Below are 27,808 nucleotides of genomic sequence, written 5' to 3' on the forward strand. Positions count from 1 at the left end.
TACTACAACGTATCCAATTGACCACCATAGACATTCTTCAAAGGACTCGGTTGAGCAAGACGGCCTTCCTTCTACCACCAACCTACCGAAGCGCAGCTCAGAGTCAATATTTATTGCATTTTTCTTTTCCAAATGGGCGGTAATTTAGAATGCATAAGATACTGTATTTACGATAGCACAGCTTCCTCCCTTTGTTCCTCAGTCTTCCCGCTCTTTCACGCAAACCCAGCCCCTTTTCCTTTGTGTAACAAGCTGTCATATCTGTTCGGCCCGCTAGGGACGTTTTCCTTTATGACGTAATGTGTAATCAAGTTATGATTTAAATATGTGTATGTGTAATTCTGTGTGATTAGTTAGGTATTTAGTAAATAAATAATTAAACCCAATTTTGCATTGCTGATTCAACTTGTTAGCCAGGGTTCGTGCAGATAAGATAAGAATGTACAACTTTCAGATGAGACTGAATTAAGATGACGATTAATATTGACTGCTATTGATGTAAAATATTACTAGGTCTTTAAGAGTTTATTCGGAAGATAACAGCTCTATAAATATTTAGTGGTGCCCGACTCTAGTTAATTACATTTACATGATTAGCTCAATCAGGTAATATTAATTACGGATAAATTACTTTATAGAATAGCATGTCATATCACTTAATCCGGCATAGCCAAAGATACAACACTAGGTTGTCACTAGCGTGTCTCTAGCATGTCACTAGGGTGTCACTAGTTTGACAATAGGCTGTCAATAGCGTGTCACTAGGTTGTCACTAGGTTGTCACTAGGGTGTCACTAGGCTGTCACTAGGATGCCACTTGTGTCACTAGGCTGTCAATAGCGTGTCACTAGGGTGTCACTAGGATGTCACTAGGGTGTCACTAGGATGTCACTAGGGTGTCACTAGGATGTCACTAGGGAGTCACTAGCGTGTCACTAGGGTGTGACTAGGATGTAACTAGGGTGTAACTAGGGTGTCACTAGGCTGTGTTGATTATAATTCATGGACAATGTTTAGGTCAAATCAAGTCTGGAATTTAAAGTGGAAATTAATAACTTTCAAACCATTTGTTTTAAACATTGAATACAGTACAAGTTTGAAATTTCGTGCAACAACGTGGTGATCAAATTAAAATTATATTTTTGTAGATGTAAACACTCTGTTGAATCACCTTTCCAGGGTCATCCTCTCCCATAGATACACATGGGCTGCTTCTGCAAAATACTAGCTCAATAACTGGCTTGACTGTGCAATACCAGGAAGAGCAATGGACGGGATTATGTACTAAGAACTATCTAAAATAGCACACACACAGCCTTGGCTACTCGTGAGTCTCCTAACATAATGTTCCTTCACGGCTCGGGATCTCACCTTCCACCACAGATTCAAAAGGCCGACATCAGTGGATTGGGTGGATGAGACGCAGCCCATGCAAAAAAACAGATATCTCTATCTTAACCCTCCTGTTGTGTTTGTTTCATGTTAAAGTGACTCTCCATCACGCATGCGGGAGAGTAATCATCGCCTGACACTAATTAGCATAACGCAACAGATATTTTTATCCCTAGAAAATATTCCTATTCTTGAAAATCACAAATTAAATATATTGAGACACAGATTAGCCTTTTGTTAATCACCCTGTTATCTCAGATTTTCAAAATATGCTTTACAGCCAAAGCTAGACAAGCATTTGTGTAAGTTTATCGATAGCCTAGCATAGCATTTTGTCCAGCTAGCAGCAGGTAACTTGGTCACGGAAATCAGAAAAGCAATCAACTTAAATCGTTTACCTTTGATGAGCTTCGGATGTTTTCACTCACGAGACTCCCAGTTAGATAGCAAATGTTCCTTTTTTCCAAAAATATTATTTGTGTAAGAGAAATAGCTCCGTTTTGTTCATCACGTTTGGCTAAGAAAAAAAAACGAAAATGCAGTCAACACAACGCCAAACTTTTTTCCAAATTAGCTCCATAATATCGACAGAAACATGGCAAACATTGTTTATAATCAATCCTCAAGGTGTTTTTCAAATATCTATTCGATAATATATCCATCGGGACAATTCGTTTTTCATTAGGACCGATTGGAAAAATGGCTACCTCTGTATTTTACACGAGAATCTCTCTGGGAGCATCAGGTGACCACTTGCGCAATGTAGCCGCTTACGGGTATTCTTCAACATAAATGCGTAAAACTACGTCACAATGCTGTAGACACCTTGGGGAATACGGAGAATAAGTAATCTGGTTGATAGCCCATTCACTGCTCAATAGGGACTCATTGGAATGCAGCTCTTTCAAAACATGGGGCACTTCCGGATTGGATTTTTTTCAGGCTTTCGCCTGCAACATCAGTTCTGTTATACTCACAGACAATATTTTTACAGTTTTGGAAAATTTAGAGTGTTTTCTATCCCAAGCTGTCAATTATATGCATATTCTAGCATCTTGTCCTGACAAAATATCCCGTTGCCTACGGGAACGTTTTTTTTTCCAAAAATGCAAATACTGCCCCCTAGTCACAATTAAATAATTTGGTTTTCCTAGGTCCAAAATGGCCGCCCCCATTATAGCGGATTATAAATCCATAATAATACATATATTATCACCTAATGTTTTTATCAACTTACATTCTGGTGAATATTACAAGCTTTGAACTTCTATTTGCTATTTATGGCGTGTAGGCCTCATTGACCTGAGCTCATACAACTCATTTTTGAGTAAAACAAGCATAATGTATGGATTATTTTGACTATAACAAATACTCAGATGAAACATATTGGCTATTTATCACAGACTACTTTGTCAAAGTTTAACAAGGACTCTCTCCTCCTCACCAGTGTCATGATCAAAGATAGGATCAAGAGCCTCACATACAGTATATCGTTGTCATTGTGCTGCCACAGAATGAATTGTGAGCAAGGCCTCAGTAAAGCTTTATATACCAAGGCTGTGAGAAAAGTTCTATATATTATTGAAACACTGTTGCGATTGTTTGTGAGAATGCCAACAGCTGTGGGGTTCCCGTGGGGGAAATATTCTATTGGGGAAAGGTTCCCTTGGGAGTTGCCATGGAAGCCAAGAAGGGGAGTGAGGTGTGTGTTTAATTTAGTTTACTAATTTGACCATTTTAAAAAAACAAGCACACATAAAACTTCAAAGCTGCATCGAAATCATAAAATCATCGAGGATGTCACGGCAGATTTCCCCCTCTTCCTCTGAAGAGGTGAAACAAGGATCGGACCAATATGCGGCGTGGTAAATGTCCATGGTATTTAATAAGAAAACTCAACATGAACACAAATACAAAAATAATAAAGTGAACTGGCAACGAAACTGTCCCGTGTGGCACAAACACTGACACAGGAAACAATCACCCACAAAATACCCAAAGAACATGGCTGCCTAAATATGGTTCCCAATCAGAGACTACGCTATAAGCACATGCCTCTAATTGAGAACCAATCTAGGCAACTATAGACTTACATAAACACCTAGAAAGGAAACAGCCCCATAAACATACAAAACCCCTAGACAAGACAAACACATACATCACCCATGTCACACCCTGACCTAACCAAAATTTCCATTGTGGTCCTCTTGAGACAAGATGACTAGACAAGTTCCAACACAGTTAAACACAGTATGGCAGTGAAATAATAAAACAAAACCATAGAAGAAGAACATCTATCTCATCAAAACCATAGAAGAAGAACATGTATGTCATCGTTCCAGTTACATCATAGGGGTGATTCATATGGGCACAGAAGACAGACATCGAACATATTTTACTTTATTTTTAAAGCTGCCCAGAGAGCACGTCGTTTTTATGGGCAGAGGCAACTCATTCCATTCTGAGGCTCCAGTATACAAGAAAGTACCTTTCCCAGCATGCATTACTCCTGAACCTGTATAAGCACACATCAACAACACCTGATCTGGTGCTGTGATTGTGTGCATCCCTAACACGAGGAAAGTAATCACTTCGATATCTGGGCGCAGGACCATAAATACTCCTGTAAACCAAACCTAGTCTAATCTGGCACACCCTAGCCTCAACAGGCAGCCAGTTTAGTTCCTGAAAGCAGCTCCTCCCTTTGTTAGTACGTGGACTCACCTTCAATACTACCTTGATCAGCTTATTCTGGGCTATCTGGAGCTTCACCTTCATACGTTTAGATAAGCCCCCAAACCAGGAAGTACTAGCGTAGTTAAAATGGCATTGAATGAGGGCAGTAGCTAGCACTTTCACTTTCAACCAGCTTGGACTTTCTAGCCAGAATCTTAGTCCTGGCATTAACCTTTCCCTAGTACCATATTGGCCATGCTCACACCTCCCAAGCTTCCATCGAGGATACATCCCTGGTAACTAACAGAGGTTTTAGTAGTCAGCACCTCACCATATTAGTACTACTCCACTCTGATTTCAGAGGTCCTACACAATTTAGATCTGGATCCAAAAATAATTGCTTCAGTTTTCCCTAAGTGCAGAGAGAGCTCATTATCTCCAAGCCATTTGCTAATGTTAGCCAGCTCTGTGCTAAGTATGCTCTCCAACATAGTTTTACTTTTGTGAGACACCAGGAGTGTAGAGTCACCCGAATAAAGGAAAAGACGGCAAGAACAAGCATCTTTCATATCGTTAATATACAATAAAAACAGTAGAGACCCAAGCATGCTCCCCTGCGGAAGGCCACACAACTCATTGGTTTTGCCTGAGACAGTGAACCATTAACATCTACTACTTGCTCCCTTCCTGATGAATAGGACTTTACCCAGCCTAGAGGGATACCGCTTAACCCCAGTGTCTCCAGTTTGGAGATTAGGAGACAGTGGTTAACTGTATCAAAGGCCTTCTGTAGGTCAAGCAGTACCATTCCCCACAGATTTCCCTCATCAATCTCTTTCCTGATTAAGTCAGTCAAGTAAAGTAGACATGAATCAGTGGAGTAGGTTTTTCTAAAACCCGACTGAAAATCATACGTTAGACCCTGTTTGTTAACATATTCATACATTTGCTCATGTACAATTCTCTCCAGGATCTCTGATGTTACACAGCGGATAGATACAGGCCTATAACTCCCAGGGTCACACTTTATCACCTTCTTATACAGAGGATATATACAGGCCTATAACTCCCTGGGCCAGACTTTATCCCCTTCTTATACAGATGATACATACAGGCCTGTAATTCCCAGGGTCAGACTTTATCCCCTTCTTATACAGAGGATAGATACAGGCCTATAACTCCCAGGGTCACACTTTATCCCCTTCTTATACAGATGATACATACAGGCCTGTAATTCCCAGGGTCAGACTTTATCCCCTTCTTATACAGAGGACAGATACAGGCCAGGGTCAGACTTTATCCCCTTCTTATAAAGAGGATAGATACAGGCCAGGGTCAGACTTTATCCCCTTCTTATAAAGAGGATAGATACAGGCCTATAACTCCCAGGGTCACACTTTATCCCCTTCTTATACAGAGGTATAACTTTAGCTTGTTTCATGTCCCTGGGAAAGATGGCTTGTTCAAGAGAGAGATTAACGGTATGCGTAATGCGAGGGCCAATTTGCTCAGTAGAATCTTTAAGAAACCTTGCAGGAATATTATCCAGGCCTGTGGCTTTGGAGCATTTAAACTCTGCCAGCATACTGACTATTTTGGCTGTTGCTTCCTTTGCAAAAGTTAAAGAGTTTGACTGAACCCCTAACTCTACATAATACTTCTTGACTTGGTTGCTTCCATATAAACCAGAACTGGTGGGCAGCTTGCTAACCAGCTTGCTGGCAACAGAAGTTTAAAAAATAATAATAATTTAAAGTTTAATTATTTTCGCAACCTCTGCTTTTCATATACCATCTCCCCCTGATGTTCAGACCAATACTGTTTAGTTTGTTTTGGTAGTACTACTACAGCCTATTTCCTTAAATGCTGGATCGGTGTCCCTTCCACAGGACGGATGAGCTAACGTAGGCCAATGTGATTAGCATGTGGTTGTAAGTAACAAGAACATTTCCCAGGACATAGACATATCTGATATGAGCAGAAAGCTTCAATTCTTGTTAATCTAACTGCACTGTCCAATTTACAATAGCTATTATAGTGAAAGAATACCATGCTATTGTTTGAGGAGAGTGTACAATTTTATTAGTTATTAGTAAACAAATTAGGCACATTTGGGTAGTCTTGATACAACATTTTGAACAGAAATACAATGCTTCATTGGATCAGTCTAAAACTTTGCACATACACTGCTGCCATCTAGTGGCCAAAACTCCAAATTGCACCAGGGCTGGAAAAATACTTTATGGCCTTTCTCTTGCATTTCAAAGATGATGGTACAAAAAAATACAAAAGAACAGTTGTTTTTTTCCTTTGTATTATCTTTTACCAGATCTATTGTGTTATATTATCCTTCATTCCTTTCACATTTCAACAAACGACATAGTGTTTCCTTTCAAATAGTACCAAGAATATGCATATCCTTGCTTCAGGGCCTGAGCTACAGGCCGTTAGATTTGGGTATGTCATTATAGGTGAAAATTGAAAAAAGGGGCTAATCCTTAAGATGATGTCCAAAGCTTTTTAGGGTAATTTTTGTTCTCAATTATTTTCTCAGCAAAGTAACCCCTCTTAGCTTCATCCATCCTGCTCTGTGCTTCATTTCGGTGACATTTATATCGGACAAAATCTGGCTAATCTTGAGAGTTCTTACATTTTTTTAAAGGCCTCATTCCTTGGTTGGATAGATTCTAGAATCTCATGTTTAAACCAATGGCTCGATCTCTGCTTTACCCTGACCCGTCCAATGGGAGCCATCACATTCACCACATCAAGGAACCTACATTTAAAGAATTCCCAGGCACTGTCTACCCCTACACTATCTAGCACAGGTGACCAGTCAATTTTTAATTTTTTATTCCTCCCTAAACTTTCAACGGAGTATTTGAGGTTTTGTGACACTTAAATATATCTTTGAAAATCGTCCTTGTGCTAAATGTAATAAAATGATCACTGATTCATACACTATTACTCCACTCTGCTATATTTTAGATTGATCAGACACCAATATTAAGTCAATCATACTTTGCACTGTTTCACATATCCCGGTGGGATCTTTTATCATTTGAGTCAGAGCAAGTGATCTACAAAAGTGCATAAATACATTGTGGGTTGGGCTATTCTTTTTGCAGACATCAGTACTGAAATCCACTTACTGAATGATTTCCTTCAACAGGGAATCATTACAGTTTCACAACACAATTTCGAGACCTTCATAGAATGCATTCTGATTGGGCGGCCTGTAACACCCCCCCCCCCCCGCCCCCCCCCCCCCAAAAAATTGGCTTGGTTTTGGGAAGACAGATATCCAGCCAGACAATCTCCAGATCAGCGTTTAAATCTGATCTGACGTTAAAAACAATGTCTGAAATTACAAACACACATATCCCCCCACCGTTCCGATTCTTCCTGACAACAGAGTGATTGCCTATCTCAATTTCTGAGTCACAAACAGATGAATCCAACCATATCTCAGTAAAACATAAGACCCCGACCTCTGATTTGTAAACCAACAGGCGTACCTCATCGATCTTCGGTAGTAGACCTCAGAGGTTTAAGTGCACAAAAATGTAAGCCCTTCTTCCCAAAGGCCTCGTTGAATTCCAGATCCACTTGTAACTCTCTTCCCAATGCACTGCCTCCAGTGGCCTCTCTGCCACCATGGAGCACCCCCTACCCAGGTGCTACACATGCCCATATGATGAGTGGGCATGTGCCTGAACTCAATTTTATAAACTAATTGTAGTCTCACCCATTCATTTCTAATGACCGTCATTTTTGACCAGAACACCACAGCTGTACAAACGTTAAATAAAACACCCGAAATGTAATGAGAATCATCAAAATATATTGTGTGTGTTCAGATGTCATGTTTGGACAAAGTCATGTGACCTTATGACAATCAGATTAAATGAACTTCATTTTTTCGGAGAGAAAACTTGTAAATCAGTCCAATTCGACCGGAACTCAGCAGGATGGTTAAACAGATGGATTTTAAAAGGGATTTTTTTTAAATATCATGCCATTCGATTGTTAGCGGGGACGTGGACGTCAAGTCTGGGGCATTAATGGACAGTAGACTGTTTCTCATTTATAACATACTAAACGATCTGCGTCATTTTTAACATGCAAAATAATATGTTTCATTTATAACATACTAAACGATCTGCGTCATTTATAACAAACTTAAGAATATGTTTCATTTATAACAAACTTAAGAATATGTTTAATTTATAACATACTAAACGATCTGCTTCATTTATGACATACTAAAGAATATGTTTAATTTATAACACAGTAAACGTTTTTTTATTTTGTTATGTAACATGTTAAAGGAGCTGTTGACTAAAATAATGTCTAATTGTTTAATGATTCTTCGTTGAATCATTGACTGTATACGAACCAATCTGTACTTCTGTGATTGACGTATAAAAGGCCTAAATAATATTAGGCAACAACAGCGTGTCATTGATACTGTCGTTTTGAAAAAAGCAACATGTAATCAAAACATCGTGACACAAGTCAATTTACTCATGACGTGCGCAACGGGATGCATGGACGAGTTGTTTTTCAGAGCAAGAAACAGATCAACATTTTTATTTTTTTGTGGGAGGATTTACTCACTGATCTTCCAATCAGTTTTCTCTCAAATGTATTTACGTTTTATCAAGTGTTAAATAAATCGGGATATTTTGAAGGGAGGAGACTACTATCGGATTGTTTTATCTTTCACCAAGTCAGTGACAATCTGGTGCGCTATTGGGTAGGGAGAGAGCGCAGCGGAGACGCACAGGGAGGTCCAGTCCAGGAAGGTAGCGGCTTCCTGTGTGAATAATTTGTTATTCTAGAGGCATCGGCTTGTTCCCAGGTTTGGTGCGAATGATCCATCAGCAGAATCTCATTGAAACACATTCTTTCCTTGTACTGTAGTTTCTTACAAGAAAGAATTGCGTCAACCAAAGGATACGCGCGCTGCAGTTTATCCAGAAGCGTTGTCCAAGTTGAGCCTCTAGAAATTTGGATAGAAGCTGGTACAGTATGACTTGTCGGCTTGGCAGTGTTAGTGCTTATCTATAGCCTAATACTGACCCGCGCGTTATCAATCACGACCAAGGTCGGCAAATATCTGAAGGTCTAAATATGATTATAAATAGCTCGGACATATTTTGTAACTATGAAGAAATAGGTAACTTCACCAACAACTCGTCATGTGTGAACACGACTCAGTCCTCACCCAGCTTCATCGACCTGGCGACGTTTATGCACATATTCCCGTCCATATACGGCATCCTGTGTACTATAGGAGTGATCGCCAACGGTTTGGTGATTTACGCAGTGGCGACATGCAAGAAGAAGATTGTATCGGACATCTACGTGCTGAACTTGGCCGTCGCAGATATGCTCTTCTTGCTGGTGATGCCTTTCAACATTCACCAGCTGGTCCGGGACAGACAGTGGGTGTTCGGGAACTTCATGTGCAAAGCTGTCGTGGTGGTGGATGTTAGCAACCAGTTCACTACCGTGGGGATTGTAACGGTGCTGTGTATTGACAGGTACGTCTCCACCTCTCCAAATTCAACAGGTGTCAGTTTGATCATGACAAAGAGAGGTGTCGAATATAGCATCAATTTGGTCTCCCTTCACCTTTATGTATCCAGGTAGATATAACCTGGTGTAGGATATGATTATAACATAGTTTGAATCCTACAGGTTATTACGAAGAACACTCGTTATATGCAGCCGAGGGGCGATTTTTTTTCTTGAGAGGAATGAATGGTCGGTAGCCGGAACACAATTAGACATTAATGTGTAGACTCCAAATTGACCACAAGAAACCCAAACAGATATCACATTTGACTAAAACATAATCATTCCATATCCTTGCAACGTTTGTATAAGATCACGTGTCTCTCTGTTATGCGCGGCAGTACTTGGGAACACATTTCTGAAATTAAAATCAGATGGAGCTGAATTCCTGGTGTTTTTACATAATGTTTTTCCAGCAATGAAATAATAATAATAATACCAGAAAGAATAATAATCCAATGTTGCTCAGAAAACTTGGGGGGGGGGGGGGGGGGGGGGGGGTAAAATACAACAACCTCAGGCCTCCAGTTGGGGACCATGGTCAGAGGGTTCCGTGATAAAACACAGCCAAAGCAGATCAGTATCTGAGGATTTAGGCCTACATAGTAACAGAAAACTGAAAATTATACTTCAATTCTGGCTTTTATGAACAGTAAAATACTCTGAAACATTTTACTGTAGCATAGTGTAAAATATGGTGCATTGTGGGAAAATGTTGTGGTCTGGGGCAAATAATTGCTATATTTCGAATGGTATCGTAATTCAACTTTACTGTATCTCTGGAGTGCCAAAAACCTTTTGACCACTAGTGGGTGCAAGGTATTGTTGTTTCTGTCTCATTAACATAAACTCGACAAAAAAATAAACGTTCTTTTTTTCAGGACCCTGTCTTTCAAAGATAATTAGTAAAAACCCCAAAAAACTTCACAGATATTCAATGATTTAAACACTGTTTCCCATGCTTGTTCAATGAACCATAAACAATTCATGAACATGCACCTGTGGAACGGTTGTTAAGACACTAACAGCTTACAGACGGAGGCAATTAAGGTCACAGCTATGAAAACTAAGGACACTAAAAGAGGCCTTCCTACTGACTCTGAAAAACACGATAAGAAAGATGCCCAGGGTCACTGCTCATATGCGTGAATGTGCCTTAGGCATGCTGCAATGAGACATGAGGACTGCAGATGTGGCCAGGGCAATGAATTGCAATGTCCGTACTGTGAGATGCCTAAGACAGCGCTACAGGGAGACAGGACGGACAGCTGATCGTCCTCGCAGTGGCAGACCACGTGTAACAACACCTGCACAGGATCGGTACATCCAAGCATCACACCTGCTGGACAGGTACAGGATGGCAACAACAACTGCCCAAGTTACACCAGGAACGCACAATCCCGCCATCAGTGTTCAGACTGTCCGCAACAGGCTGAGAGAGGCTGGACTGATGGCTTGTAGGCCTGTTGTAAAGGCAGGTCTTCACCAGACATCACCGGCAACAACGTTGCCTATGGGCACAAACCCACCGTCGCTGGAACAGACAGGACTGGCAAAAAGAGCTCTTCACTGATGAGTCACGTTTTTTTCTCACCAGAGGTGATGGTCTGATTCACGTTTATCATCGAAGGAATGAGCGTTGCACCGAGGCCTGTACTCTGGAGCGGGAACGATTTGGAGGTGGAGGGTCAGTCATGGTCTGGGGCGGTGTGTCACAGCATCATCATTTCCTGCAAGACAGGAGTGTCAGTGTTCTGCCATGACCAGTGAAGAGTCCGGATCTCAATCCCATTGAGCACGTCTGGGACCTGTTGGATCGGAGGGTGAGGGCTAGGGCCATTCCCCCCAGAAATGTCCGGGAACTTGCAGGTGCCTTGGTGGAAGAGTAGGGTAACATCTCACAGCAAGAACTGGCAAATCTGGTTCAGTCAATGAAGAAGTGATGCACTGCAGTACTTAATGCAGCTGGTGACCACACCAGATACTGACTGTTACTGTTGATTTTGACCCCCCCCCCCCCCTCCCCCCCACACACCTTTGTTCAGGGACACATTATGTCATGTGTCTGTGGAACTTGTTCAGTTTATGTCTCAGTTGTTGAATCTTGTTATGTTCATACAAGTATTTACACATGTTAAGTTTGCTGAAAATAAACGCAGTTGACAGTGAGAAGACATTTCTTTTTTTTGCTGAGTTTATGTTGATGGATGCCTTTTAAGAGGCTATATGTGTTGCACCCCTGATTGAGAATGCTGTAACCAATGTAACTCCTTTGTGGTTATGGTGCCACGCCAATTTGTATAAGAGACAGATTGGAGTTTAATACAGTCAATTTTACTGCATTGTATTGTACTGCATTGTATCGTACTGCATTGTGTCTTACTGCACTCTATTTTACTGCATTGTATCGTACTGCATTGTATTGTACTGCATTGTATCTTACTGCATTCTATTTTACTGCATTGGATCTTACTGCATTGTATCGTACTGCATTGTATCTTACTGCACTCTATTTTACTGCATTGTATCGTACTGCATTGTATTGTACTGCATTGTATCTTACTGCACTCTATTTTACTGCATTGGATCTTACTGCATTATCGTACTGCATTCTATTTTACTGCATTGTATCTTACTGCATTGTATCGTACTGCATTGTATCGTACTGCATTGTATCTTACTGCATTGTATCTTACTGCATTGTATCTTACTGCATTGTATCGTACTGCATTCTATTTTACTGCATTCTATTTTACTGCATTGTATCGTACTGCATTGTATCGTACCGCATTGTATCTTACTGCATTGTATCTTACTGCATTGTGTCTTACTGCATTGTGTCTTACTGCATTGTATCTCACTGCATTGTACTGAGTGTCATTACACAGTACTTGCTTCGATATCATAATTATATTACAGTAGGTGTACTGTAATATGAAATACCAGATTTTGACTTGCCACAAGCTGCCTGTAAAACTACTGTCAAATTCACAGTAACCCCTTTACAGTTTACAGTTTACTTAGGAGGAGTCTGTCATAAAATAAATACATGTTTATGCTTTCGGTTTCGTTTATTAGAACAAAATTTAAAAAAAGGTGATTTTCTGATCTAATATGGATCCGCCAGCATACAGCCTATCAATTAGTATAACAGCCTGCAAATATCATGTACACCCTGCCATGTCAATAACCCAGAGGGTAGACATTGATGAGTTAATAATGAAATGGATGGTCACAGACTGAATGCTCATAGCCGCACATAAAACACATATTCAAGGTTAACTGGTTTATCGTCTTCATTTGGGACCGAGGTAATACATCCATTTCAGACACGGCCAACGTGTTGTGTGGAGCGACGACCCATATTCTGTCTCACACAATTCACCCGCCAGTTAACATTACTCGCAGTTGAATATGTCTTCTTCAAGAGCGCAAATGGATAAATGTAACCACTATCAAATTAATAGACAGAGCTAATGGATGAAAGGACTGACCCGTCTCTACAAGATCAATATTATAGTTTGTCGTGGAATAATCAGAATTTGTTGGTAACATATGTAAGATGTTTTATATTTATCATATGTTTGTAAATTACTTCTCATCAAGAATGTTATTTTTGTATAATACTGTGGCAGGGTTGCAGTATCTGTTCTATGTCAAGACTAAGTTGCATGGGCGAGGGGAGAGGTCAAAGTATCATCAAGCGTGTATCTCTTGGCTCCACAATGTCTGTGTGCCAGTCAGTGTGTCTCTGTGATCTTGTCAAGATAGGATTGGTTGTATCTAAATGACAATTTGATATATGCCTGTTGATGTGGAGGATTGGTTTATGGTTCTAGGGTTTGAGTAAGGAGACAAAGCTGAATGATTTATTATGTCTATGCAGTCTTATCCTGTGTGTGTCTTTGCTATTAAAGGAACTCAGCTGCAATGAAGGGGGGGCTCTCAGAGAATTCATTGAGAGACACTGAATTTATCTGAGAGTCACAGGATTGTGATAGAGCTGATATAATTAAAGATGGACTTTGATAACTAACTTTGACTTGTGTTGTGGTTTGCTCCCATGATTTGGTAAATAGAGGAAATTTCCACGACAAGTTTTAACCATGGGTTGTATTCAATCCGTATAATGAAAGGTCAAAGGTTAATGCGTGATTGAAATGTCTGCTCTTGCGTTAACGGAGAAGACTGCATTCACAGTAAATGCTGCGAATGTCGGCTCAATAGGAAATTACTTTTCAATTTCTATCGCGACACACACAGATTGAAGAGAACCCAATGTTTTGAGACTTTACAGTGTTTTTTTTGCACTGTTTTACAAACATTGGAGAAAAACAATCTTATATTTTGTGTTCTGATGGAGTATGAGATTTGAACTAAGCTCCTGAGACATTTTGGAAGTTGTATTTTTCAAGAATCAATTGCTACATTGATAGTCCAAAATGTATGTAGCAACAGCATATTTTGGGTCAACAACAACCTGGCCTGGAGTGGACTGTGGGATAATTATATCTGTGTTTATAGAGGAAAGAGATCATGCCTTCCTAGCAGACATGCTCTTCCTACATATTACTGTGCCTGGTGGAACACAGACACGTTATGTCTCTGTCTCGGTCTTTCACACACACACATTCTGTTTCTCTCTTTCTGTATGTCTCTTTCACACACACACACTTTGTCTCTCTTTCTGTCTGTATCTCTCTTTCACGCATGCACGCACACACACCACGACATCTTATTAGCCTTAGAGACTCACGGCTCCAACAGATGGACAGGATTAGTTTAACACACAGATGAGTTAAACCACCCTCCAGCAGGATTAGTTTAACACACAGATGAGTTAAACCACCCTCCAGCAGGATTAGTTTAACCACCATTCAAGAGTACTCCCAGATAGTCTCCAAACACATTTTCACATACTAGCACGTTTCCAAAGAATGTGCAACTCTAAACTGAATCAGCTGCACCATATACTGTATGTACCTTACGTATGTAAAGTATGTCGGCCTTTTGAAGTACAATATGTGTTTGTATTGAAAATATGATCCAAAGGCCATGACAGGGTCTTACTGGAACATGGATATGGCAGTCAGATTCCCCTAGTCAGATTCCCCTAGTCAGAATACCCAGTGAGAATTTCTAGTCAGATTCCCCTGGTCAGAATTTCTAGTCAGATTCCCCTAGTCAGAATACCCAGTGAGAATTTCTAGTCAGATTCCACTGGTCAGAATTTCTAGTCAGATTCCCCTGGTCAGAATTTCTAGTCAGAATACCCAGTGAGAATTTCTAGTCAGATTCCCCTAGTCAGTTTCCCTAGTCATTGGGAAGCACAGATATTTCAATTCACCGGCTTTAACATCTGCTAATCTGTGTATGTAACAATCTTTGATTGAGTTGATAGGAAGGTCATACGCACCATTTTCTGTCCGTCAATACATCTATACAATATATGACCATGCCAGGTTCATGTGGCTTTTTTAATTAAAAGTCAGTTATGAACAAATTCATATTTACAATGACGGCCTACCCCGGCGATGCTGGGCCTGTTGTGCGCAGCCCTATGGGACTCCCAATCACTGCTGGATATGAAACAGCCTGGATGCGAACCAGGTACCATAGTGACTCCTCTTGCACTGAGATGCAGTGCCACTGCGCCACTCGGGAAGCCTGTACAGAAGACATTGCTACAGTAATATCTCCACGGTCCATATGAAGACATCTCTACAGTAATATCTCCTTGGTAATAAAGACATCTCTACAGTAACATCTCCTTGGTCCATATGAAGACATCTCTACAGTAATATCTCCTTGGTAATGAAGACATCTCTAAAGTAATATCTCTATGGTAATGAAGACATCTCTACAGTAATATCTCTTTGGTCCATATGAAGACATCTCTACAGTAATATCTCCTTGGTAATGAAGACATCTCTACAGTAATATCTCTATGGTAATGAAGACATCTCTACAGTAATATCTCTGTGGTCATGTAGACATCTCTACAGTAATATCTCCTTGGTCATGAAGACATCTCTACAGTAATATCTCCCTGGTCATGAAGACATCTCTACAGTAATATCTCCTTGGTCCATATGAAGACATATCTACAGTAATATCTCCTTGGTAATGAAGACATATCTACAGTAATATCTCCATGGTAATGAAGACATCTCTACAGTAATATCTCCCTGGTCATGAAGACATATCTACAGTAATATCTCCATGGTAATGAAGACATCTCTACAGTAATATCTCCTTGGTAATAAAGACATCTCTACAGTAATATCTCCTTGGTCCATATGAAGACATCTCTACAGTAATATCTCCTTGGTAATGAAGACATCTCTAAAGTAATATCTCTATGGTAATGAAGACATCTCTACAGTAATATCTCCTTGGTCCATATGAAGACATCTCTACAGTAATATCTCCTTGGTAATGAAGACATCTCTACAGTAATATCTCTATGGTAATGAAGACATCTCTACAGTAATATCTCTATGGTCATGTAGACATCTCTACAGTAATATCTCTGTGGTCATGTAGACATCTCTACAGTAATATCTCCTTGGTCATGTAGACATCTCTACAGTAATATCTCTGTGGTCATGTAGACATATCTACAGTAATATTTCCATGGTAATAAAGACATCTCTACAGTAATATCTCCCTGGTCATGAAAACATCTCTACAGTAATATCTCCTTGGTCCATATGAAGACATCTCTACAGTAATATCTCCTTGGTAATGAAGACATATCTACAGTAATATCTCCATGGTAATGAAGACATCTCTACAGTAATATCTCCTTGGTCCATATGAAGACATCTCTACAGTAATATCTCCTTGGTAATGAAGACATCTCTACAGTAATATCTCCTTGGTCCATATGAAGACATCTCTACAGTAATATCTTCTTGGTAATGAAGACAACTCTACAGTAATATCTCCCTGGTCGTGTAGACATCTCTACAGTAATATCTCCTTCGTCCATATGAAGACATCTCTACAGTAATATCTCCCTGGTCATGTAGACATCTCTACAGTAATATCTCCTTGGTAATGAAGACATCTCTACAGTAATATCTCTATGGTAATGAAGACATCTCTACAGTAATATTTCCATGGTAATAAAGACATCTCTACAGTAATATCTCCTTGGTTATGAAGACATCTCTACAGTAATATCTCCTTGGTCATGAAGACATCTCTACAGTAATATCTCCATGGTCCATATGAAGACATCTCTACAGTAATATCTCCATGGTAATGAAGACATCTCTACAGTGATATCTCCTTGGTCCATATGAAGACATCTCTACAGTAATATCTCCTTGGTAATGAAGACATCTCTACAGTAATATCTCCTTGGTCCATATGAAGACATCTCTACAGTAATATCTTCTTGGTAATGAAGACAACTCTACAGTAATATCTCCCTGGTCGTGTAGACATCTCTACAGTAATATCTCCTTCGTCCATATGAAGACATCTCTACAGTAATATCTCCCTGGTCATGTAGACATCTCTACAGTAATATCTCCTTGGTAATGAAGACATCTCTACAGTAATATCTCTATTGTAATGAAGACATCTCTACAGTAATATTTCCATGGTAATAAAGACATCTCTACAGTAATATCTCCCTGGTCATGAAAACATCTCTACAGTAATATCTCCTTGGTCCATATGAAGACATCTCTACAGTAATATCTCCTTGGTAATGAAGACATATCTACAGTAATATCTCCATGGTAATGAAGACATCTCTACAGTAATATCTCCTTGGTCCATATGAAGACATCTCTACAGTAATATCTCCTTGGTAATGAAGACATCTCTACAGTAATATCTCCTTGGTCCATATGAAGACATCTCTACAGTAATATCTTCTTGGTAATGAAGACAACTCTACAGTAATATCTCCCTGGTCGTGTAGACATCTCTACAGTAATATTTCCTTCGTCCATATGAAGACATCTCTACAGTAATATCCCCTGGTCATGTCGACATCTCTACAGTAATATCTCCTTGGTAATGAAGACATCTCTACAGTAATATCTCTATGGTAATGAAGACATCTCTACAGTAATATTTCCATGGTAATAAAGACATCTCTACAGTAATATCTCCTTGGTTATGAAGACATCTCTACAGTAATATCTCCTTGGTCACGAAGACATCTCTACAGTAATATCTCCATGGTCCATATGAAGACATCTCTACAGTAATATCTCCATGGTAATGAAGACATCTCTACAGTGATATCTCCTTGGTCTATATGAAGACATCTCTACAGTAATATCTCCTTGGTCCATATGAAGACATCTCTACAGTGATATCTCCTTGGTAATGAAGACATCTCTACAGTGATATCTCCTTGGTCCATATGAAGACATCTCTACAGTAATATCTCCTTGGTAATGAAGACATCTCTACAGTGATATCTCCTTGGTCCATATGAAGACATCTCTACAGTAATATCTCCTTGGTAATGAAGACATCTCTACAGTAATATCTCCATGGTCCATATGAAGACATCTCTACAGTAATATCTCCATGGTAATGAAGACATCTCTACAGTAATATCTCCATGGTAATGAAGACATCTCTACAGTAATATATCTATGGTAATGAAGACATCTCTACAGTAATATCTCCTTGGTCCACATGAAGACATCTCTACAGTAATATCTCCCTGGTCAGGAAGACATCTCTACATTAATATATCCCTGGTCATGTAGACATCTCTACAGTAATATCTCCTTGGTCCATATGAAGACATCTCTACAGTAATATCTCCCTGGTCATGTAGACATCTCTACAGTAATATCTCTATGGTAATGAAGACATCTCTACAGTAATATTTCCATGGTAATAAAGACATCTCTACAGTAATATCTCCTTGGTTATGAAGACATCTCTACAGTAATATCTCCTTGGTCATGAAGACATCTCTACAGTAATATCTCCATGGTCCATATGAAGACATCTCTACAGTAATATCTCCATGGTAATGAAGACATCTCTACAGTGATATCTCCTTGGTCCATATGAAGACATCTCTACAGTAATATCTCCTTGGTAATGAAGACATCTCTACAGTAATATCTCCTTGGTCCATATGAAGACATCTCTACAGTAATATCTTCTTGGTAATGAAGACAACTCTACAGTAATATCTCCCTGGTCGTGTAGACATCTCTACAGTAATATCTCCTTCGTCCATATGAAGACATCTCTACAGTAATATCTCCCTGGTCATGTAGACATCTCTACAGTAATATCTCCTTGGTAATGAAGACATCTCTACAGTAATATCTCTATTGTAATGAAGACATCTCTACAGTAATATTTCCATGGTAATAAAGACATCTCTACAGTAATATCTCCCTGGTCATGAAAACATCTCTACAGTAATATCTCCTTGGTCCATATGAAGACATCTCTACAGTAATATCTCCTTGGTAATGAAGACATATCTACAGTAATATCTCCATGGTAATGAAGACATCTCTACAGTAATATCTCCTTGGTCCATATGAAGACATCTCTACAGTAATATCTCCTTGGTAATGAAGACATCTCTACAGTAATATCTCCTTGGTCCATATGAAGACATCTCTACAGTAATATCTTCTTGGTAATGAAGACAACTCTACAGTAATATCTCCCTGGTCGTGTAGACATCTCTACAGTAATATCTCCTTCGTCCATATGAAGACATCTCTACAGTAATATCCCCTGGTCATGTCGACATCTCTACAGTAATATCTCCTTGGTAATGAAGACATCTCTACAGTAATATCTCTATGGTAATGAAGACATCTCTACAGTAATATTTCCATGGTAATAAAGACATCTCTACAGTAATATCTCCTTGGTTATGAAGACATCTCTACAGTAATATCTCCTTGGTCACGAAGACATCTCTACAGTAATATCTCCATGGTCCATATGAAGACATCTCTACAGTAATATCTCCATGGTAATGAAGACATCTCTACAGTGATATCTCCTTGGTCTATATGAAGACATCTCTACAGTAATATCTCCTTGGTCCATATGAAGACATCTCTACAGTGATATCTCCTTGGTAATGAAGACATCTCTACAGTGATATCTCCTTGGTCCATATGAAGACATCTCTACAGTAATATCTCCTTGGTAATGAAGACATCTCTACAGTGATATCTCCTTGGTCCATATGAAGACATCTCTACAGTAATATCTCCTTGGTAATGAAGACATCTCTACAGTAATATCTCCATGGTCCATATGAAGACATCTCTACAGTAATATCTCCATGGTAATGAAGACATCTCTACAGTAATATCTCCATGGTAATGAAGACATCTCTACAGTAATATATCTATGGTAATGAAGACATCTCTACAGTAATATCTCCTTGGTCCACATGAAGACATCTCTACAGTAATATCTCCCTGGTCAGGAAGACATCTCTACATTAATATATCCCTGGTCATGTAGACATCTCTACAGTAATATCTCCTTGGTCCATATGAAGACATCTCTACAGTAATATCTCCCTGGTCATGTAGACATCTCTACAGTAATATCTCCTTGGTCATGTAGACATCTCTACAGTAATATCTCCTTGGTCATGTAGACATCTCTACAGTAATATCTCCTTGGTCCATATGAAGACATCTCTACAGTAATATCTCCCTGGTCATGTAGACATCTCTACAGTAATATCGCCTTGGTAATGTAGACATCTCTACAGTAATATCTCCTTGGTAATGAAGAAATCTCTACAGTAATATCTCTATGCTAATGAAGACATCTCTACAGTAATATCTCCCTGGTCATGAAGACATCTCGACAGTAATATCTCCTTGGTCCATATGAAGACATATCTACAGTAATATCTCCATGATAATGAAGACATCGCTACAGTAATATCTCCACGGTCCACATGAAGACATCTCTACAGTAATATCTCCCTGGTCAGGAAGACATCTCTACAGTAATATCTCCATGGTCATATGTAGACATCTCTACAGTAATATCTCTATGCTAATGAAGACATCTCTACAGTAATATCTCCATGTTCCATATGAAGACATCTCTACAGTAATATCTCCATGGTCCATATGAAGACATCTCTACAGTAATATCTCCATGGTAATGAAGACATCTCTACAGTAATATCTCCATGGTAATGAACACATCTCTACAGTAATATCTCTATGGTAATGAAGACATCTCTACAGCAATATCTCCATCCCTTGGCCTGCCTTGGATGTATTCAGTCGTATCATGAAAGACATAACCAGCGCAGAGTAAATTATTCCTTTTTAATTATCTGATGTGACATGGCTGTAGGATTATTTTCATTATTTCATTGACATATGTGACACAGGGTCGTTAAGTACAGCATAGTACAGCAGATGGCTATAGACTTTACTTTGATTAACACCAGCAGTAAACAGCATCTCTTGATCGTTTATTTTCGGATTTATTACATCCCAAATACATTACTTTTTCCTACGTAGTGCACTACTTTTGACAAGGGCTCACAGGGCTCTGGTGAAAAGTAGTGCACTACACAGGGAATAGAGTGCCATTTGGTACGTGCACGTGATTCGTTTCATGTTGTACATCAAGCAGTATGCCAGTCATCAGTCTAACTTTATTTACTTATTCATTACACTTTATACGTGACTTTTTTCAGCTCCCAGCTCAATTCATCCCAAAAAGACAGAAAGTCATTGGAAAACATGAATACTATACAGTACATGAAAACTATACAGTACATGAATACATTAATAATATAGAGTACATGAATACTATACAGTACATGAAAACTATACAGTACATGAATACTATACAGTACATGAAAACTATACAGTAAATTAATACTATACAGTACATTAATACATTAATAATATACAGTACATGAATACTATACAGTACATGAATACTATACAGTACATGAATACATTAATAATATAGAGTACATGAATACTATACAGTACATGAAAACTATACAGTACATAAATACTATACAGTACATGAAAACTATACAGTACATTAATACATTAATAATATAGAGTACATGAATACTATACAGTACATGAATACATTAATACTATACATTACATAAATACTATACAGTACATGAATATATGAATACTATACAGTACATGAATACATGAATACTATACAGTAGAGGAATACTATACAGTACATGAATATATGAATAATATACAGTACGTGAATACTATACAGTACATGAATACTATACAGTACATGAATGCATGAATACTATACAGTACATGAATATATTAATAATGTAGAGTACATGAATACTATACAGTACATGAAAGCTATACAGTACATGAATACATTAATAATATAGAGTACATGAATACTATACAGTACATGAAAACTATACAGTACATGAATACTATACAGTACATGAAAACTATACCTTAAATTAATACTATACAGTACATGAATACATTAATAATATAGAGTACATGAATACTATACAGTACATGAATACATGAATACTATACATTATATAAATACTATACAGTACATGAATATATGAATACTATACAGTACATGAATACATGAATACTATACAGTACATGAATACTATACAGTACATGAATAGATGAATAATATACAGTACGTGAATACTATACAGTACATTAATACTATACAGTACATGAATGCATGAATACTATACAGTACATGAATACTATACAGTACATGAATACTATACAGTATATGAATACATGAATGCTATACAGTACATGAATACATGCCTACTATACAGTACGTGAATACTATACAGTACATGAATACTATACCGTACATGAATAGTATACAGCAATGTTTTTATCCATAGCGACGTACAGTACAGTGAAGGAGTGATGGAGTCTGCTGAATGATCCCTGTAGAGATGTCGTTATGTTTCCAGCAAATGCCACCCTATGCCCTATATAGTGCCCTACGTTTGACCTGGTATGGGCCCTGGTGAACAGTAGTGCAGTAGTGGTGAACAGTAGTGCAGTAGTGGTGAACAGTAGTGGAGAACAGTAGTGGTGAACAGTAGTGGTGAACAGTAGTGCAGTAGTGGTGAACAGTAGTGGTGAACAGTAGTGGTGAACAGTAGTGCAGTAGTGGTGAACAGTAGTACAGTAGTGGTGAACAGTAGTGCAGTAGTGGTGAACAGTAGTACAGTAGTGGTGAACAGTAGAACAGTAGTGGTGAACAGTAGTACAGTAGTGGTGAACAGTAGTGCAGTAGTGGTGAACAGTAGTGCAGTAGTGGTGAACAGTAGTGCAGTAGTGGAGAACAGTAGTGCAGTAGTGGTGAACAGTAGTGCAGTAGTCGTGAACAGTAGTGCAGTAGTGGAGAACAGTAGTGCAGTAGTGGTGAACAGTAGTGCAGTAGTGGTGAACAGTAGTGCAGTAGTGGAGAACAGTAGTGCAGTAGTGGTGAACAGTAGTGGTGAACAGTAGTGGTGAACAGTAGAGCAGTAGTGGTGAACAGTAGTACAGTAGTGGTGAACAGTAGTGCAGTAGTGGTGAACAGTAGTGCAGTAGTGGTGAACAGTAGTGCAGTAGTGGTGAACAGTAGTGCAGTAGTGGTGAACAGTAGTGCAGTAGTGGTGAACAGTAGTACAGTAGTGGTGAACAGTAGTGGTGAACAGTAGTGCAGTAGTGGTGAACAGTAGTGCAGTAGTGGTGAACAGTAGTGCAGTAGTGGTGAACAGTAGTGCAGTAGTGGTGAACAGTAGTGCAGTAGTGGTGAACAGTAGTGCAGTAGTGGTGAACAGTAGTGCAGTAGTGGTGAACAGTAGTACAGTAGTGGTGAACAGTAGTGCAGTAGTGGTGAACAGTAGTACAGTAGGGGTGAACAGTAGTGCAGTAGTGGTGAACAGTAGTGCAGTAGTGGTGAACAGTAGTGCAGTAGTGGTGAACAGTAGTGCAGTAGTGGTGAACAGTAGTACAGCAGTGGTGAACAGTAGAACAGTAGTTGTGAACAGTAGTGCAGTAGTGGAGAACAGTAGTGCAGTAGTGGAGAACAGTAGTGCAGTAGTGGAGAACAGTAGTACAGTAGTGGTGAACAGTAGTGCAGTAGTGGTGAACAGTAGTTGTGAACAGTAGTGCATTAGTGGTGCACAGTAGTGCAGTAGTGGTGAACAGTAGTGGTGAACAGTAGTGGTGAACAGTAGTGGTGAACAGTAGTGCAGTAGTGGTGAACAGTAGTGCAGTAGTGGAGAACAGTAGTGCAGTAGTGGTGAACAGTAGTGGTGAACAGTAGTGCAGTAGTGGTGAACAGTAGTTGTGAACAGCAGTGGTGAACAGTAGTGGTGAACAGTAGTGCAGTAGTGGTGAACAGTAGTGCAGTAGTGGTGAACAGTAGTACAGTAGTGGTGAACAGTAGTGGTGAACAGTAATGGTGAACAGTAGTGGTGAACAGTAGTGCAGTAGTGGTGAACAGTAGTGGTGAACAGTAGTGGTGAACAGTAGTAGAGTAGTTGTGAACAGTAGTGCAGTAGTGGTGAACAGTAGTGCAGTAGTGGTGAACAGTAGTGCAGTAGTGGAGAACAGTAGTGCAGTAGTGGTGAACAGTAGTACAGTAGTGGTGAACAGTAGTGCAGTAGTGGTGAACAGTAGTGGTGAACAGTAGTGCAGTAGTGGTGAACAGTAGTGGTGAACAGTAGTGCAGTAGTGGTGAACAGTAGTGGTGAACAGTAGTGCAGTAGTGGTGAACAGTAGTGGTGAACTGTAGTGGTGAACAGTAGTGCAGTAGTGGTGAACAGTAGTGCAGTAGTGGTGAACAGTAGTGCAGTAGTGGTGAACAGTAGTGGTGAACAGTAGTGCAGTAGTGGTGAACAGTAGTGCAGTAGTGGTGAACAGTAGTGGTGAACAGTAGTGGTGAACAGTAGTGGTGAACAGTAGTGCATTAGTGGTGAACAGTAGTGCAGTAGTGGTGAACAGTAGTGCAGTAGTGGTGAACAGTAGTGCAGTAGTGGTGAACAGTAGTGCAGTAGTGGAGAACAGTAGTGCAGTAGTGGTGAACAGTAGTACAGTAGTGGTGAACAGTAGTGCAGTAGTGGTGAACAGTAGTGGTGAACAGTAGTGGTGAACAGTAGTGGTGAACAGTAGTGGTGAACAGTAGTGCAGTAGTGGTGAACAGTAGTGCAGTAGTGGTGAACAGTAGTGGTGAACAGTAGTGCAGTAGTGGTGAACAGTAGTGGAGAACAGTAGTGGTGAACAGTAGTGGTGAACAGTAGTGCAGTAGTGGAGAACAGTAGTGCAGTAGTGGTGAACAGTAGTGCAGTAGTGGAGAACAGTAGTGCAGTAGTGGTGAACAGTAGTGCAGTAGTGGAGAACAGTAGTGCAGTAGTGGAGAACAGTAGTGCAGTAGTGGTGAACAGTAGTGCAGTAGTGGTGAACAGTAGTGCAGTAGTGGTGAACAGTAGTGGTGAACAGTAGTGGTGAACAGTAGTGCAGTAGTGGTGAACAGTAGTGCAGTAGTGGTGAACAGTAGTGGTGAACAGTAGTGGTGAACAGTAGTGGTGAACAGTAGTGCAGTAGTGGAGAACAGTAGTGCAGTAGTGGTGAACAGTAGTGCAGTAGTGGAGAACAGTAGTGCAGTAGTGGTGAACAGTAGTGCAGTAGTGGAGAACAGTAGAACAGTAGTGGTGAACAGTAGTGGTGAACAGTAGTGCAGTAGTGGTGAACAGTAGTGCAGTAGTGGAGAACAGTAGTGCAGTAGTGGAGAACAGTAGTACAGTAGTGGTGAACAGTAGTACAGTAGTGGTGAACAGTAGTGGTGAACAGTAGTGCAGTAGTGGTGAACAGTAGTGCAGTAGTGGAGAACAGTAGTGCAGTAGTGGTGAACAGTAGTACAGTAGTGGTGAACAGTAGTGCAGTAGTGGAGAACAGTAGTGCAGTAGTGGTGAACAGTAGTGCACTGTACTACTAAGTATTCAGACCCCTTCCCTTTTTCCACATTTTGTTACGTTACAGGCTTATTCTAAAATGTATTTTTAATCAAAAAAAAATTCCTCATCAATCTAAACACAATAATATCCCATTATGACAAAGTGAAAATACGTTGTTTTTTTATTTTATTTTTGCAAATGTATAACAAACAAAAAAACATAAATACCTTATTTAAATCACTATTCAGACCCTTCGCTATGAGACTCGAAATTGCACTCAGTTGCATCGTGTTTCCATTGATCCTCTTTGAGATGTTTCTACAACTTGATTGACCTGTGGCGAATTCAACATTTTGGACATGATTTGGAAAGGCACACACCTGTCTATTTAAGGTCCCGCAGTTCACAGTGAATGCCAGAGCAAAAACCAAGCCACGAGGTCAAAGGAATTGAGCTCCGAGAACAGGATTCTGTCGAGGCACAGATCTGGGGAATGGTACAAAAACAAAATGTCTGCAGCATTGAAGGTCCTGAAGAAAACAGAGGCCTCCATCATTCTTAATAAATGGAAGAAGTTTGGAACCACTGTGTAAGGAATGGGCTGTGGTCAAAAGTAGTGCACTATATAGGGAATGAGGTGCAATTAGGGCATAGCCCAGGTACATAACCTAACCCCTGACCTCTAACCCATTGTCTCCAACTGATGTTTCTCTTTGTTTCTAACCCCAGATACATTGCCATCGTCCACCCCACCTCAGAGAAGCGGACCATCCAGTGGACCATCATCATCAACATCCTGGTGTGGGTCGGCAGCTTCCTGCTCACCGTGCCCGTCATGATCTACGCCATGGTGGTTAGGAAGCGCGACTTGGAGATATGCATGATGTTCCTGGACGGGCCTGAGGACATGTACTGGTACACTCTCTACCAGTCCATCCTGGGCTTCATCTTCCCTCTCATCATCATCTCCACCTTCTACTCCCTCACCCTCTACCACGTCTTCAGATCCATCCGCAGAGTCAAACGTAAACAGACTGTCTGGGCGAAGCGCGCCACCAAGACCGTGGTGATGGTCATTGCTCTCTTCCTGGTGTGCTGGAGCCCGTATCACGTGATCCAGGTGATTAACTTGAGCAACAACAGGCCAACCAACACCTTTGTCTATGTCTACAACATCAGTATCTGTCTGAGTTACTCCCACAGCTGCATCAACCCTCTGATGCTGCTTATCTTCGCTCAGAACTATCGCGAGCGTCTCTGTCACAGGAAGGAGTTGAGGAGCTCGCAGCAGAACTCCTCCAAGACCACTGTGGTCAAGACAGACGGCTCCAGCGTGGCCACCGACCCCAACTGCCGCAGCACAGCCATGTAATAATAGAGGCATTGCCACTCGCATACTGTATGTGTGAATGGGTAGGACATCTGTTCGTCCCAATAAGACTACCAAAAGTCAACTTTTTTCGTTCTGCTATCTTTGACGAACATGAGCATTTTAATGAATTACTGAAGTTAAAGTAGCTGAACTACACTGCTATCTTTCCAGGGAACAGAAGTGGCACTGTGTGTTAGTGGATGGATTACCCGACTGACTGTACCTAATTCACCATCACTAAGAATCATTGATCCTGTGGTAGCCAAATGTTTACTGAATCGTTGTATAAGCCGAGCTACTCTGAGAATGGACTGAGATTGTTCATAATGGAAGTATCAAAAGGACGGTGTATCTCTTTCTCTCTCATACGTGCTTTAACCGCATTCAAATAATCTCTCTCTCTCGCTCGCTCGCTCTCTCTCTCTCTCTCTCGCTCTCTCTCTCTCTTGCTCTCTCTCTCTTGCTCTCTCTCTCTCTCGTTCTCTCGCTCTCTCTCTCTCGCTCTCTCTCTCGCTCTCTCGCTCTTGCTCTCTCTCTCTCTCGCTCTCGCTCTCTCTGCTTACTTCACTGTAGTAAATCTGCAAAAACACGACAGTGAATACTGTAGTATAGCAATATGGGGAGGGGAATGGGCAGGTCATATGCAATCAGAATACTTTAGTATTTAGTATAGTTTTTTTTTAAGTGTAGTGTTTTTTGTGGACTGTAGTGTTTTTGCGGACATTACTGTAGTATTTACTATAGTATTCTACAGAATACTACAACATTCTATAGTAAGTACTTCAAATGATTGAGGGACACTACAGTGTACAGTATAGTATTCTACAGTATACTGCAGTAAACTGTAGTAT

General features: G+C 40.0%; 1 protein-coding gene across 1 annotated transcript; it reads left to right on the plus strand.

Annotated features, from left to right (window-relative positions):
- The first annotated feature begins 8,685 nt into the window (after positions 1–8,685).
- LOC110504489 (melanin-concentrating hormone receptor 2-like) lies at positions 8,686–27,351 on the plus strand. Its single transcript, XM_021583245.2, has 2 exons — positions 8,686–9,617; positions 26,315–27,351. Exons 1-2 carry the CDS (start codon positions 9,205–9,207, stop codon positions 26,955–26,957), a joined length of 1,056 nt encoding a protein of 351 aa, XP_021438920.2. The 5' UTR covers positions 8,686–9,204; the 3' UTR covers positions 26,958–27,351.
- The last annotated feature ends 457 nt before the right edge of the window (positions 27,352–27,808 follow it).

Source organism: Oncorhynchus mykiss, chromosome 31 (assembly GCF_013265735.2).
Source record: "Oncorhynchus mykiss isolate Arlee chromosome 31, USDA_OmykA_1.1, whole genome shotgun sequence".
Classification (NCBI taxonomy): domain Eukaryota; kingdom Metazoa; phylum Chordata; class Actinopteri; order Salmoniformes; family Salmonidae; genus Oncorhynchus; species Oncorhynchus mykiss.